The sequence below is a fragment of the Colossoma macropomum genome, unplaced genomic scaffold (genome assembly GCF_904425465.1).
Source record: "Colossoma macropomum unplaced genomic scaffold, Colossoma_macropomum, whole genome shotgun sequence".
Lineage (NCBI taxonomy): Eukaryota > Metazoa > Chordata > Actinopteri > Characiformes > Serrasalmidae > Colossoma > Colossoma macropomum.
Genome location: NW_023494788.1, coordinates 7,269,788 through 7,286,135, shown reverse-complemented (window position 1 = coordinate 7,286,135; position 16,348 = coordinate 7,269,788). Strand labels below are relative to the sequence as shown.

The following is a 16,348-nucleotide window of genomic DNA, read 5'->3' as shown; positions in this document are numbered from 1 at the left end:
CAAAGCGCTCATACCTCTCACTGGGGAGAATTTTTCTTAAAACCAAAGGGCCCGTATAAAGAAGGAATTGCCTAAATTCAGTTGCCTTCCATCAGTCAGCCTTAAAAAGGGACCTTGGCTGTCGAACGAATTCTTTAGGCAACTTTCCTGAGAGCTTAACAAGCTGGTCAGACAAATCTGAAAGCTACAAAAATGAAAGTCTGGACTCTTTAGGGCCTTTACGCAGGTAACCCAGCAGATGCCTCACTACACCCAGACAGACAAGATGTATGTAGGCAGGAGTAAACGCACTTACACAGTCTACTCCACAACATAGAAGTGGACAGTCTGGTGTTCAGGGTAGCCTCCATTGGAAAACTTTTTATCTGTCCTTTTAACAGCACTTTCATCGGGAACTAAAGTAATCCGACCACAATCCAGACACCATGAATTGTGAATCTCTCACAGGTGTTGTAACCAGTGTGAGGAGCTGAGCATTTTAAAAACGCTCGGGCAGGAGCATCACAAATAAAAACCAAATCTTCTACAAAGATTTGTTTTCCACCTGTTTGAATTTCTTGTTTTAATTCTGAGGTGAAATCTGACAAATAGTCCTCCAGTGGAGCTGGTTTAGATGTGCCATGAAAAATGGCAACAATAAAAAAAGGTGGTGCATGATTTAGGCCCAATCTCATTTCTTCTTTTCACCCCTACCCCTTGTTTTCGAGTGTCACCCTAACCCCTTGGAACTGATTTACAAGGGGTAGTGGTTGAAATCTTGCCTTATGGACAATGGGACAACCTTAAAAAAAAAACAAAACAAAACAAAACAAAACAAAAAACATTGCTTCATTATCAGGCTATTAGCACTGCTCTGTAGGCGACCTGGCCCATCTGCAATGATAGCAGAGGAGGGTAAAGTTCAGCTCCTTGCTGCTGGGCTTTAGTTACATTTAGGGCATCATATGCCTTCAAAGAGGGGGTTTAAGACAATTATTTATAATTGCCCACCGCTAATTCTTCAGTGATATGAAGCTGAAGTCAGATATTCACCAGCTCATTGTTTGGATTTTCCCGTTCCACCTTAAATGGTGCAGCAGTTACATTCTGGCGCTTCAGGTGTCAGAACTGCTGGACTATTTAAGGTGGAATGGGAAAGTTAGCTAGCTATTAGCGTTTTTTTATGCTTGTTACGAAGAAAACGATCATAATACATTGAAACGACATTAAACTAAGATAATACAGTGGTTATCGTAATTTTTTTATGGGGAAAACACACAGAACACAATAATGGCCATAACTGAGAATTGCTAGGTTTGAACAATGGAATGATCAATCTTGAAAGCCAATCTGTTTATTGTGCCTTGATCAGTAGGTAATTTGTTAGGTGCTATTTGGAGATTTTTTTTCTATCCCAAAATAAATGTACTTCCCACCACATTTTCTTGAGCCTCCACTGTCCGAGGAGTTTTAAGTAGTGTTCTACAATCTTTCAGTAGATTTTGTCCATGATTTCCTAATACGCCAAGTAGGTCATTAAAACAGCTCCTTGTAACATGATGATTTGTTGCCCATTTGGTGAGGTCATGCTCAAGGTCACATGGAGGCTCATCACCAATGTCTTCAGAACAATCTAAACTTGCAGCTTGCTCATCGGACTCAGACGAAACAGGGAAGAAGTCAAAGAAAACATTCCCCTCACTAACTGAGCTCTGACTTATTGCTTTTTCTCCCTCATCCTCTGATGTGCTTGATTCTATAAGCTCTCTCAATTCAATAGCTACTCATCTCCAGTGTTTTTTGCGATCTGCCATATTTGAAGTTAAACATAATACAGACTAAATGTCAGTAAAGTGGTACAAGATCATTTGACACATGTAGGGCGGGTTACACCAACAAGGATTAAACAGTTTAGAGCTAATCAAGAAATTGTTAATCTAGGTTTTATTTTAAATCAAGATGTGCCGCACCACTTAATTTTAAACAAGAACTAACAAATCTACGATTAAAACCTTAATCTGCAATTACAACCGTGACCTGCAATAAATTTGTTCGCCAAGATTAATTCGCCAGTATAATCATTCATATCATATAAATGATTCTGAAATCTGAAGTGAGAAACAGTTATATTAATAATATACACAGATCAGGCATAACATTATGACCACTGATGTGGTGGTGGTGTGTTAGTGTGTGTTGTGCTGGTATGAGTGGATCAGACACAGCAGTGCTGCTGGAGTTTTTAAACACTCTGGCCACTCACTGTCCACTCTATTAGACACTCCTACCTTGTCAGTCCACCTTGTAGATGTAAAGTCAGACACGATAGCTCATCTGCTGCTGCACAGTTTGTGTTGGTCATCCTCTAGTCCTTGATCAGTGGTCACAGGACGCTGTTGGCTGGATATTTTTGGTTGGTGGACTATTCTCAGTCCAGCAGTGACACTGAGGTGTTTAAAAACTCCAGCAGCACTGCTGTGTCTGATCCACTCAGACCAGCGCAACACACACTAACACACCACCACCACGTCAGTGTTACTGCAGCACTGAGAATGATCCACCACCCAAAGAGTACTTGCTTTGTGAGGGTTCATGGGGGTCCTGACCACTGAAGAACAGGGTAAAAGGGGGCTAGCAAAGTATGCAGAGAAACAGATGGACTACAGTCTGTAACTGTAGAACTACAAAGTGCACCTATATAGTAAGTGGAGCTGATAAAATGGACAATGAGCGTAGAAACAAGGATCATGTGGTCATAATGTTATGCCTGATCGGTGTAACTGTTAATAATGCTGTGTCCCAATAATTCCCAGGGTCCACTATGTGGCTAACATAGTGTGTAAGGGTTTCATCTCCGTAGTCAAACCAAATGCCAAATAAAACCAGATAGATGATATTTGATGCAGCATCATGGAACAGTCTTCCTACACATGTAAATTCACAAATCTCAAATATGACTGCACAAGGCTGAATGATTTTGTTTTTTTTTCCCCTTAAAGATCTTGTAGCTGTAACTAGGATGCAAAATGTGGCCCTAATTAGCCTTTTGGATGCCCCGAAGACTCAATATCAAAATTGTGGAGAGCCCCTGAAAATGAACTTGAAGAACATATGACAGTGTTGATTAAGGAGAAACAGACACTCAAATATGAACTCAAGAAAAGGTCATTGTAATGGTGTTACAGTAACTGTTTACCTTTGAAATGCTGAGTTCTTTCAGTCTTAACTAGAGCTGAAGCTCTTCTTTCAGTGTGGCGCTGTGTTCTAATATGTATTACATAACATGCCGGCAGGGGGCCGTGCCGGGTCATTGCGGTCATTTTACACAAACACCGGCTCCAGTGAACGAACATCTACCCGCTGAGCGCTCGCTTTCTCAGATGCCGGAGGTTTTGAGGGAGAAAAAGAAAACTGTTTTTCCGAAAGCAGCTGTGGCAGCAACACTGAAACGCGAACTGCACGTTTACGCTGACGTTAGTCAGCAGCGGTGAAACAATGACACAGAGGGTCTTTTCCTCCGCATGACTATGGCTCAATCCCATTTCTTCTTTTTACCTCTACCCCTTGTTTTCGAGTGTCAAACTCGAGTTACAGTGGGTAGTGGTTGAAAGCTTGCCCTACGAAATGGGACAAATAATAAATAAAAAAAAACATTGCTTCATTATCAGCTACTAGCGCTGCTCTGTAGGCGACCCAGCCCGTCTTCAGGGAGAGCAGAGGAGGGTAAAGTTCAGCTCCTCACTGCTGGGCTTTAGTTACATTTAGGGCATCATAGCCTTCAAAGAGGGGGGATACGACAATTATTTATCGCCCACCGCTAATTCTTCAGTGATATGAAGTCAGATATTCACCAGCTCATTTTTTGAATTTTTCCGTTCCACCTTAAATGGTGCAGCAGTTACGTTCTGGCGCTTCAGGCGTCAACACTGCTGGACTATTTAAGGTGGACTGGGAAAGTTAGCTAGCTAGCTAGCTACCTAAACATTAGCATGCTGTTAGCGATTTTTTATGCTTGTTATGAAGAAAACGACCATAATACACAATACAAAACGACATTAAACCGAGATAATACAATGGTTATCCTAATTTTTAACGGAGAAAATTCTCACATTTGTGGGTTTCTTTGGTCGCTCGTGCAGCCACCTTGCCGTTTTTTCTTTTTTTTTCTCATAACACTCCGTTTGGAACGACTCTCTGAAAACTCTCCATTTGAAGGGCGATGTAGCCCAAACACTTCACCCTACCTCTCTATCTTGACAAAAATTGGGACACCCTACCCCTAGACGTGAATGCGCAAAATGGAGGGATAAGGGCTAAGTGGCAGGGGTGAGGGGTGAAATGGGATTGGGCCAAAGTTTATTCCTTTGTTAACTTCAAATCATCAGCTGACAAACCACTGAAACTGAGATGAGGTTGTTTTTGCTTCAAAAATGCTTGAGTAATCTGTACACGCTCTACTCGCCATTGCTGTTATTGTCGTTGCTTTATTGTAAGCGACTTTATCCTGCAACGACTACCAGAGCCGGTTTATGAAGAGCCTGGCTTCTTCCTATTTCCCCGTTATATCCGAAACATAACGCCAGAGGGCGCCCGCGAGCGAGTCCTCAATGAATGAGGGTGAATGAAGCTAAATGGTTAAAAACGAAAAGTTAAAACAGTTTCTAATCACTCGCCCAGAACTTTCCTTTAGTTTTAGAAAGTAAAAGGATGTATTTCACTACAATACTAAGAAAAATCTGTATCTTTCATTTTTTTCTACAGAAAATGGGTTTTGGGCAGCAGCATGCTGGCATTACTGCTACTGAGTGCTGATTGGTTGGCGAGCAGAGCAGCTTATTGGCTGTTTGCAGTCACTGACATCATGAACGTACACGAGGCACCGTTTTAAACTCCTATAACTCGAGTTCAAAAGCTCTTAAAATATAATTTCCCCCAAAACACAGGCTTTTAAAAACTGCTTTAGAAAAAAAAATCATTTTTTATTCATGTAGTGTTGATAATTAGTCAGCCAGCAGAAGCAGGTGTGTCACAGCAGAATAAGATTCCCCTACTTTAATATAGTCATATGCAAAGGTTTGAACAGCCTGGTCAAATGATATTTTGTTGATTTTCTAAGTGAAAATAAGTTAACACATCCTCTACAGAGAACACACTTAAATATGGCATTTTGACCTATAAAATGTGCCATAATCTTTGGCCAGGCCACATTTTATGATTTTTCCCCCAGTATGTTAAATTCAATAAATAGAAATTGTGCATTAAAGCATGCAGAAGTGTCTTCTCTCTAGAGAAGTCGTTAACTTATTTTCACTTAGAAAATCTTTATCTTATTTTCACTTTGACCAGGGGTGTCATGTGAAGAGCAAGTTTTATCCGTATGAATTAATTTTAATATTTGATAGTTCAATTTTCATAATTAAAAAAAAGCATTTTCACATGTTGAAATTGTATTGTAATTATTGCAGGATACGTACTGATTTCTTACTCTTTAATACTAAATTGTTACTTTATTGTGCAAATACAATAATTACATGTAAGACTATAATGTTTAACATTAACATATAACAAACTTTCAAGAAATCAATTTAAAAATGCAATAAATAGAATTTCAATATTTCTGTTCAATTTTAATTCATATTAGTAAAAAAAAAAACTTATTCTTACCACTGACAACTAACATCTTACATGCAAAATATGATCCCTGCTAATAAAAGTTCATTTGTAATATGTGAGAATTTAATGTGTCAAATTTTATGTTTTTATTACTACTAATAACATTTTTACTTCTTCTAACTGAATTGGTGATGGCCAAGCTAAAATAGCTTCCCATAAACTAACTGTCTGTAGCAGCATTTAGCCAAGCAGCTAAATTTGCTACTTTTTATGTGTACCAGCATTACATAATTACTAGCTAACTGTGCCACAAAGTGTACAAAAAAGTAGATGTATAGTGCTTCATTCAGAATGACTGAGTTACAAAACAGCTGTCAGATGCACGCAGAATATCCACCTACATTTGTGGGGTCACAAACCTCAAACTACAGTTGCAAAAGCTTTGAGAATTACAGTGCTGAATGGTCATGTATGGTCGAAGAAAACAGAAGTGGATCAAAGATAAAACTTTATTTGATAACAGCATGTAAATCACTGAATGAAGTTCCTTAATGGTGTGGTAAAGTTAGAGTTACAATGCAAGTTGATTTTAAACTAATAGTGAAGTGGTTTTCATACATAGCTACAAAGTATTTTTCCTAATATTAAAATGCATGGATTTTTATTTGATTATTGTTATTATTCATTTGATGTTTACAATCTAATCTGACCTTCATTCATATTGAAAATCTGCATTTTCTATTCCACTATAATTTTCAAATTGTCATTACACAAATTCATGGCACCCTGTCCTACATTCCTCTTGATTCTTGTGTATTACAGTGTGTTAAATTAGATTCAGCTCTATTTGAGAATGAAATAGTTAATACTTCTTCAGTTTCTACGTTTCTCTGGCTACTTATCTCAGTCTAAGTCCCATCCTATACGGTTTGGGTGTGAGTGTGACTCCAAATACAGGAGTGAAGTCTGGTTCTCCTGCATCTTGAGGCCAGAAGAAGTAGAACCGGCGCAGCAGAGTGACCAAGATGAGGAAGAGCTCCATGCGAGCCAGACCTTCACCAAGACACACACGAGGCCCTGCGGACATGTACAACACACAACGTTCTTTGTCGGGTTATAGAGTTGGTTTAAAAGCTTATCCCAGACTAAAGTATAGAATTTAATAATCCAATTCCAAAGTTGGGACAGTAGGAAAATGCAGTCAATTAAAATTAGTGCAAGATATTTAGACAAGTTATTTAATGTTTTAACTCATGAACTTCAATGTTTTTTGTACATATACGCTTACTCAAAATGTGATCTTGTTGAGCATGTTTACCACCATGTTACATCACCTTTCCTTTTAATAACGTTCAGCAATCATTTGGGAACAAAGGACAACATGTACTCGACAGTCCGGGGTCTCCTTTGTTGTATACTGCCCTTCATAATACACCATTTTCAATGGGAAACAGGTCTGGACAGCAGGCAGGCCAGTCTAGCACCTGCACTCTTTTAATACGAAGCCACACTGTTGTAACACATGCAGAATGTGGCTTGGCATAGTCTTGCTGAAACAAGCACGTCCCTGAAAAAGATGTCATCTAGATGGCAGCAAATGTTACCCCAAAATGCATATGTACCCCTCAGCATTAACATCGGTGCCTTCACAGATGTTAAAGTTACCAACTAACACACCCCCATACCATGACAGGCGCTGGCTTTTCAACTTTGAATTGGTAACAGTTGTGATTATTTTTCTTTCTGGCGTGGAAAACACAAGCCATTATTTCCAAAAACAATATGAAAGGAGGACCAGCATCCCATAGCACACGTTTCCACCCAGAGAAGCTGACATGTTTATGTTGTTGATGTATGGCTTCAGCTCTGCGTAGTGGAGTCTTAACTTGCACTTATAGATGCAGTGACGAACTGTGTTTACTGACAAGAGTTTTTTGGCCTTTAGATACAGACATTCTTCCAGATTCTCTGAATCTTTCAATAATGTCATGGACTGTAGATTGTAGAATTTTTTGTGAAGGGGCGACCGAGCCTTTTGTGTAAACATTCTTTTACACCCATGATAACAAAACCTGTTACCTCTTCAGCTGGGGCACATTCAATCTCAAAACGTTGTGCACCATTTTACTACGGTTTCCAGGTTGAACAACATGTATCGTCGAAATGGTGTGCAACGGGCTTTAAGTTATGTTTTCTCTCATTAGATGGGTGTGTCAGAGGTTTTACCCAATCAGCAGCGACATGCATATAAACCCCACTGTATTAAAAAGCCAGTGCACACCATGGATTCTAATAAAGTCTACAAATGCAGCCGCTGCAGCTTGGTGTATGCAACAACTGAAGACATAAGAAGAGATATTTGTTGTGTGTATATTAGTGTAAGGTTTTTTTTTAACAGAACACGCTAGAAGGGTGCAAAGAATGGCCTTCTCAGCTGCCATATTTGCAATGCTTACATAATACAACAGAGTGTTCAATGCACCACCATTTCCATTAAAAAAACGCTTTGCTACATTTTATCATGGCTGAACGCAGCCCTGTTTTCCTGTGGAAAGCTCCAAAATGGGTGTGTCTGATCATATCACAAACTTCCCAGTCTTACACTGCCCCATTCCAATTTTTGGGGGTGTGTTGAAGGCATCAAATTTGGAATTAGTGTATATTTACAAAAATCAAAGTTGATAAGGTTAATTAAAAGTTCAGATAAATTAAATATCTCTTTTTTGTGCTGTTTGCAAATAATACCTGTAAAAGACAAAAATTACTGCTTTCTGTTTTTATTTGCATTTTACATACTGTCCCAAATTAGTTTCTGTAAAAGCTTAACCTACGATGGAGAACCAGGATTTATTCATTATGTTCATTTACACTGTTCAGAACTCTAACCAATGGAAAAGGGCAGGAAGGCCTCAGGCTTCTCGAACTGTCCCTGCTCATTCAGGAAGTTAGCTGGATTGAACTCATGAGGAAACTTCCACTGGCCTTCTTCACTCAGCACTGAGTAGAGGTTCGGGATGATTAGAGTACCCTGGATCACAAAGAAAGACAAAAAATGCAAAAAAATAAAAAACTTAGAATAAAGAAAGGTATGTGGTTCAAATTATATAAAAAAGTAAATTTTCACCTTTGGGATGCTGTAACCCATCAGTTCAGTATCTCTTGTGGTGCAGTGCTGTACACTGAGAGGGAAGGTGCTGGCGACGCGCTGACACTCGTGGATCACAGCATGTGTGTACGGCATCTTGTGTCTGTCCTCAAAAGATACATGAGCTTTACCCTCCAGAATCTCATCAATCTCCTTCTGACATCTCTCTAGAAAGTCAAAAGAAAAGGCATATAAGACCAGTACTGTCCCTGTAAGATCTAGTATTCACTATTAGGTTTATGTTGAAGTGCAGAGGCCAATGCATGAGTCAAACCCTGAATGTCTGGTTTGGTCATGAGGTAGAGGAACGCTGTTAGGAGGGTGTTGGAGGTGGTTTCTGTCCCACCACCATGCAGGTCCATGATGGTTCTCACAAGATCTGCATCATTAAAGTAGGTTCCCCCATTTGCTCCCTGTTGAGCAGAAAGCATCATCAGATAAAGTGGCCTACACTTATGTGCATATTAGAAAATATACGATACACCATGTTGGAAAAATTCTTTGCAGAAGTTCACTTCAATAAAAACAGAAACATATTCTTCACATTCACGCACACTGTAAAGAAATACACTGTAAATTTAGGGTAACTTACTGACAGTGGAGTTGCCAGGTAGTTAGTTTAACTGATATTTACAGCACTCATACTGTAGCAAAAACCTGTAAATGTTGTTGACAGTGATGAATTATTGTACTGTACTTCTGAAATTTAGCAGTATGTTACTGTAATGAACAATAGCCTTTTTTCTGAACATGTACAGCACACACATAAGAAATGAAAGAGTTAAAACAGCAGTTTAAAATGTCCAATTAAACTGCATTAAAAACATTCAAAGAGTCATAAACCCTAAGAAAGTAATCAAAACTTTCATTTCAAAAATACAAATAGCTTTTCTTTAAATGCTAACAGGTTAACAGGCTCCTCAGGCTAAGATGAAATATTTAAAGGCTTTACTTAAAACTGCAATAGACAAAGTAAAAATATGTTATGTTCATGTCTCCAAGAGTCAACTTTTAAGCTAGAGTTTTATAGCACTTAACTCAATGTGGGAAAGCGTATAAACGTTAGCTCGCCATTAGCATGGCGCTGCTAATCCCACAGAGACAGAATCCCTGGGCAGGCCTAGCTTAAATTAGCATTACCCTAGCCGTGGTAATCAGGCACTGAGAAAGAAAAATACTTACAAAGTTTCTATATGAAATTATTCTATATAATATGACAAAATATAAAACAAAAAATCACTTGAATATTCTATTCTGTATTTTATGTCACTGCAAGTTGTGCTAGGTAAACCAGCATGCTATTAGATAGCTAGCAGGAGTTAGCATGAACTAATTTTACCATTTGTTGTATTTATCTTGGTTCACAGACACATTATATGGATGAAAATATGGACAGCCCTCCTAATTATTGAGTTGAGCTGCCACTGGACACTGGAGCAGTAAAAACGCATAGTGCCAACAGTAAAGATCGGTGGAGTAGCGATAATGGTCTGAGGCTGTTTTTCAGGGTTTGGACCCCTTAAATCTACGTTAATACTACAGAGTACAAAGACATTTTAGACAATTATATACTTCCAACTTTGTGGAAACAGTTTAGGGAGGCCCCTTTCTCCAGCCTGACTGTGCCCCAGTGCACAAATTGAGTTCCATAAAGACATGGTTTGACAAGTTTAGTCTGGAGGAACCCCAGTGGCCTGCGCAGAGCCCTGACCTCAACCTCACTGAACACCTCTGGGATGAATGTGAACATCTATTATGAGCCAGGCCACCATGTCCAACATCAGTGCCTGACCTTACAAATGCTCTTTTGACTAAATTGGAACAAGTTCCCATGGACACACTCCAAAATCTTGTGGAAAGCCTTCCCAGATGAGTGGAGCCTGTTATAGCCATTTAAATGCTAATCACTTTGTAATGGGATGTCCAACAATTTCATATAGGTGTGATGGTAAGGAGTCCATATATTTTTGGCTATATAGTGTATGAATGGAGCTCAGCAAGGAGTTTTAACATTTAAATGATGTAAAACTGTAAAACAAAATTAAATTAAAGTGGAGACAATGACTCAATGCTGCTTCAGACAAAAAACCTTTTGGAGCCTAGTTTCTCACTAAAGCTCATGATATCGTGTTTTGGTGTATTATTACAATATTGATACAATAATGTTACAGTAGCCATAACAGGCTTGATACAGTATAATCCACCTGTAGTGTAAATGTTTTCCCAGAATTCAACCCGAGAAGCTGTATAAAAATGTACAACACATTTAAAGTGTCATACTGGTATGAATACAGTACATTATTGGGCAAACTACAGAACGTCACAACGCACACACCTTATCAAGTACGTCCAGATAGCAGTCGACAAAGTTTTCTGGCTCTCCTGGGACTCTGGATGTCTTGTGTTTGCTGACCCTGCTTGCTATCATTTTTTTGATTTCCTCAAAATATGTGAAGGCTTTCTTAAAGGGAAGAGGCAGGGCTCTCACAATAGGAAGAGCATCATATATCTGCGGGAGGGGAAAACACATTTTAAGTGTCATACAATTAAAATACATTTTTTCCAAAGTTATTGTAATATGCTGTTAGTACAGGATATATAGTTAGTTCCATAATTTTCTGGCCTCCTTTACTAAGGATGAGTAAAAATGTCATGAAAAATGGTCTTTGTGGATAATTAGCTCAATGTCAAACTAAATAAAATTAGAAAATAAGTAAATTTAGACTAAGAAAATAAAAACCTTGAACTCTAAAAATATATACTTTAAAAAGACCTCGTCACAATTATTAACACCCCCGCATTTAGTATTTTGTGCTACCTCACTTTTCCAACATAACAGTAATAAATCTTCTCCTGTAATGCTCAATGAGATTACAAACAAGCAGTCTTAGACTGCTCCTCAGTACAGGATCTCTCCAGATCCTCCAGAGTTCTTGGTCCTCTAGTTTAGACTCTCTTCTTCTGCTTACCCCTCAGGTTTTCAAAGGGGTTTAGTTTGGGGGGCTGAGATGGCCATAGCCAAAGCTCAGTTTTGTGGTCATTAAACCCTTTTTGTGTGGAATGCTACCATCTTCCAGGCAGGTGGATATGGGCATTGTCAGGCATATATTTTTTATTAACCACTGCTGGATTGATGAAGGTCAACACTCATTAGATTTTTGCAGTCTGTAGTCTTCCCCATGTTGATGAATGACTAAGGGAAGGTGGCCACTGTGTCACCTCATATCTTCAATTCAGTAAACCGGAAGTCATAGATGAGCCCTAAAGATTCCCTGAGCACTCAGGTGAACTTAAAAAGTGAAATATAAATAAAAAAAATCTTCTGTTACATTTTATTTTGTAAGAATATTTAGGTCTATCAGTAATTGTGACGTAGTATTGTTTTAAAAAAAACTTTCTTGGGTTTGTTTTCTTAAATTTACTTCAATTTAGGATTAGACTTCTCTCATATTTTCAGTGTGAGATTCAGGTAATTGACCACAAAGACATTTTTTCTTGACCATTTACCAATAATTATGTAGCTGACTGTATTATCTTTACTCTCTCTCTCTCTCTCTCTCTCTCTCTATATATATATATATATATATATATATATATAAAGACACACACCTATCAGGCATAACAATATGATCACCTCCTAGTTTCTATGCTCAGTGTCCATTTTATCAGCTCCACTTACTATATGTGCACTTTGTAGTTCTACAATTACAGACTGTAGTCCATCTGTTTCTCTGCATACTTTGTTAGCCCCCTTTTACCCTGTTCTTCAGTGGTAAGCACTCGTGCCAGCACAACACACACTAACACACCACCACCACATGAGCATTACTGCAGTGCTGAGAATGATCCACCACCCAAACAGTACCTGTTCTGTTAGGGTCCATGGGGGTCCTGACCACTGAAGAACAGGGTAAAAGGGGGCTAACAAAGTATGCATAGAAACAGATGGACTACAGTCTGTAATTGTAGAACTACAAAGTGCACCTATATAGTAAGTGGAGCCGATAAAACGGACAGTAAGCGTATAAACAAGGAGGTGGTCATAATGTTGATCAGTGTATATTTGTTATAACATTATTTCTGTCAGGTTTACATCAAAGTTGCTCCAAAGTCTGAAGCGAGAAACATCTACGTTTGTGTTAATGATAAAATGTCCCACCATTCCCCAGGGTCCTCCTGCAATCTTCGTAATTTTAGTGAAGTAGTTGACATACTCCTGTAGGGTTTTGTCATGATAGTCATAGCGAGTGCTATATAAAACCTGGTAGATGACATTCGATGCCACTTCATGAAACAAAGTCTGAGGGTTGATGCAGCCTCCTATACAAAGACAATGCAAATTCATAAATTAATCTGTGATGTAATTGCAAAAAAACTTCATGGTTTTGCTTTTTGTTCCTGAAGTATAATATAGCATAATAATAATAATAATACCAGCACTTTTCTCCAAACGTGCAGTAAGGTGTTCGATCTCTCCCAGAATCCTGTCCTCCATAGACCGCTTCCCCATGCCAAAGTTCCTCAGGGTCATGAGGGAAAAGCGCCGATGCTCCCTCCAGGCAGGACCATAGTTGAGAAATACAACCCCTGACACATTAAACTGACATCAGTAACTCATTTCAAAGTGAGAAAGCTTTGGTCTTTTTAACTTTTACCTAGAGTAAAAGACACCATGATATCAGCATAAAAGAAATATTGATTAGCCACAGTCTGTACACAGGACTTTGATCTCAGTCTGATGACTCAAATAATTTATGGACTTCACCATTTCCTTGCGTTAGATGGCTCATTATGATGTTTTGTGGACGTCCTGAAAAGTCTAAAGCCTTGGTCACCAGAGCTTCCTTCACAGCCTTGAAACCAGTAAGAAACACGGCTGGTGTTCTTCCAAAGTAGAGACTGTAAACGTTCCCATAGCGCTCAGCCAACTAAAGACATACAATACAGCAAGCAGAAAAAGTAAACAGTTCATCATAAAAAAAGTGTGCTTAGACAAAAAACCTCAAAAATAAAGTAACCATATTTTAGATGAGTAAACAGAAACTCTGACCCAGTAAAAACTAATACCACCTATTTGCAGAATTAAACGGGGTGTACACTGATGCTTAACATATCAACAGAACTGGTTTCCACACTTCAGAGATTTGCATTTGCATATCACATATAAACATATAAACCACAATCATATTTCTGTAAAGCTATTTTTGTTTAGAGTAAATTTAAGGTAAATTTCACTGTTATTAGATGCATTTTTACCAGTTGTATCCAGCAGAAATTTAAAGCATGTAAATTAAGAGAAATTATAAATAAAGAAAATTTTAATTAAAATATGCAAGTTGGTCTTTCATTTCATTTTTGTGAGCATCATGTCTACATAGGAGTTCTAAAAATGTTTGTGTTGATTAGGTCAGCATTAAAAAAAGCACAGTACTCTACCCTCTCAAAGTCTTTCAGTGGATTGGTGATGTTCAGCTCAAATAGATTCCCGAATAGGGGCACAGGCCGGGGTCCAGGAGGAAAGTTCTTGGGTCTCTGGATCCTGACGAAGAGGAAGAGGAGAAAGATGAGAATCCAGGCAAGAATGAAAGTGTCCAGCATGGTATCTGTTCTAGTTCTGCGCTCTGCTTGATTTTAGTATAAAGGTGGTTTCTTTAGTGCACCAGCTCCATCTAAGCTGTTAGAGTGTTTTTATAGTCTAGTGTCTGTCCCTTTTCACCACAGATATATACAAACAAAGACGCTGCTGAGTGAACATGATGCAGCAGTTTAAAGTTCTCAACCCTTTCCACCCCAAAGCCCACCTGTTTATAACTATAAGCAGCTCACAGAAAAATTAAAATCAATGTTTTTAATAGTTTTTTTTTTAGTTTGCTCACACTGAAAACCTGTGAATGAGGGCCTGAAAAAGATCAGATTGTCTATTTCAGTTCAATCACAGAAACCAAAATTTGCAGTTATGTTAAAAACTTTACAGGTTAAAAAAACATGTTTGCAGAGGTGATAAAAGGCCCCCTGATGCAGATGTAGATGTGATTTATTTGTACGTCTCTGTTAATATTTATATTAGTCATAATTTGGAAAGGTTTGATTCCTTGAATTTTAATATTTAGGTGTAAGTTCATCTTTTTTCTACTTATGTATTTATGACTTAATTTGCTGTAACCAGCCCACTACAAAATACCGCCTCCTCCTGAGTACAGGCCTGCAGACCACTAGAGGGTGCTTCACAGCCCACTGGTGGTCCGCAGCCCACAGGTTTTGAAACCCTGCTATAACTGGAGTTAAAAAGCGCTCAGAAATATAAAGGCAGTGTTAAAATGTTTTGTGCTGTACTGTGTTCGGTGCATTCTTCTATATAGAAAATGTTTAAGCATTTACAAACTATGATTTTGCTCAAATGCTCCATATTATCGCCCTCTAGCGTTTGATTCCTCTCTACACATTCTCTGACGATGCATTTTGGCATCTGTCGTATTGGGGCAGTCAAGATTCGCTTGTAAACAAATCCACGTGTATGGAGATATGATGGGTTTGCTTTATTAAATCGCCAGTAATTTGGTTAATACTCAACGAATTTTCACCTAATTTGTTTTGTTATAATGGTCAGACAGTTCTGCATGTTGATGATTAGATGGTGTTATATTTGTAAAATGCTTCAGTTTCCAACAGCTGGCCATACTGTTAGAATTTAAATAAGGAAGTTGAGAGACGTGACCTAGAGAAGTGATATTCAGACATTTGTGTATTTATCTGATGTTTATAGGTGGAGGCGCGGTCCGTGAGGAAATATAAAACATGTTTATGATCTAAATAAAAGTGACATGTTTTCTCTCTGTCAGTAATGCAAAAACAGTCAATTTTAAGTCCAGAGTTCAATCTGACAGTGCCAAGGAGACGATTATATGTATGTAGGGAGTGCTAATAAATTAAAGATTGAGCTAAATTGCACGGATTGCAAGCATGCTTTTTTCCCTGTTTCACAAATGAGAGCAGGAAGCCTGGCATATGAAACGAATAGAAAAAATTACAACAGTAGGTGCTCTCTTGATCAAACACATCAGCATCTTTATACATGACTATAGCACAAACATAAATGTTAATCGCTCCGTTCTCCCTATTATATAAGCCTACTCAAAGTCCACGTAGGAAATTCTGCTCACTAGGCGACCATCTTTGCAACGCCACTGGGCAGTTATTTCCAGCCATGCAAGACCGGGGGCCATATTACAGAAACTTCTTAAGTCTGAAATCTTATCTTATATGCTTAGTCACCATGACAACTTTAGTTAGGACTGAATTTAGGACAGAAGCCATTACAGAACAACAGTTCCTAAGTTCATAATCTTATCCAGATAAGAAAACAGTATTACAGACACATCCTAACCAGACAAAATTTCGTAAACTCTGTTCTAACTTTAAGACAAAACCAGAGCTGTCTTAACTTCTGTTTTAACCGTCTGTTTCTATTGTTTTGTGCAGTGACGGGCAGCACAGTTCACTATAACTATAATAATGACGGTGCATTTATCTACATTGAAAACGCTGCTTTGACTTGTGAGGGTTTTTTTCTAACAGCGTTTTAAAACCCCAGACGCTGCAGACTCGATCTCC

At 38.5% G+C, this 16,348-nt stretch overlaps 1 protein-coding gene across 2 annotated transcripts; it reads right to left on the bottom strand.

Annotated features, from left to right (window-relative positions):
* Positions 1-6,083: 6,083 nt before the first annotated feature.
* On the bottom strand, positions 6,084-14,449 carry LOC118806692 (cytochrome P450 2J6-like). 2 transcript variants are annotated; one of them, XM_036568206.1, is made up of 9 exons: positions 14,174-14,449; positions 13,503-13,665; positions 13,172-13,324; positions 12,897-13,057; positions 11,073-11,246; positions 9,012-9,150; positions 8,717-8,904; positions 8,461-8,620; positions 6,084-6,669 (listed from the first exon to the last, which is right to left on the bottom strand). In XM_036568206.1, the coding sequence occupies exons 1-8, from the start codon at positions 14,333-14,335 to the stop codon at positions 8,474-8,476; spliced, it is 1,287 nt and encodes a 428-aa protein (XP_036424099.1). In that variant the 5' UTR covers positions 14,336-14,449; the 3' UTR covers positions 6,084-6,669; positions 8,461-8,473. The 2 variants fall into 2 exon arrangements, with proteins under 2 accessions (XP_036424099.1, XP_036424098.1); XM_036568205.1 differs by having other exon boundaries at positions 8,479-8,620; positions 14,174-14,448.
* Positions 14,450-16,348: the final 1,899 nt, after the last annotated feature.

Coding starts and splice junctions, on each gene's coding strand:
- LOC118806692 (XM_036568205.1), bottom strand. CDS start 14,335: ATGCTGGACACTTTCATTCTTGCCTGGATTCTCATCTTTCTCCTCTTC. Junction 13,325..13,502: donor CCATCTAACGCAAGGAAATG/GTGAAGTCCATA, acceptor TTAATGTGTCAG/GGGTTGTATTTCTCAACTAT. Junction 11,247..12,896: donor CAGGAGGACCCTGGGGAATG/GTGGGACATTTT, acceptor CCCCTCCCGCAG/ATATATGATGCTCTTCCTAT.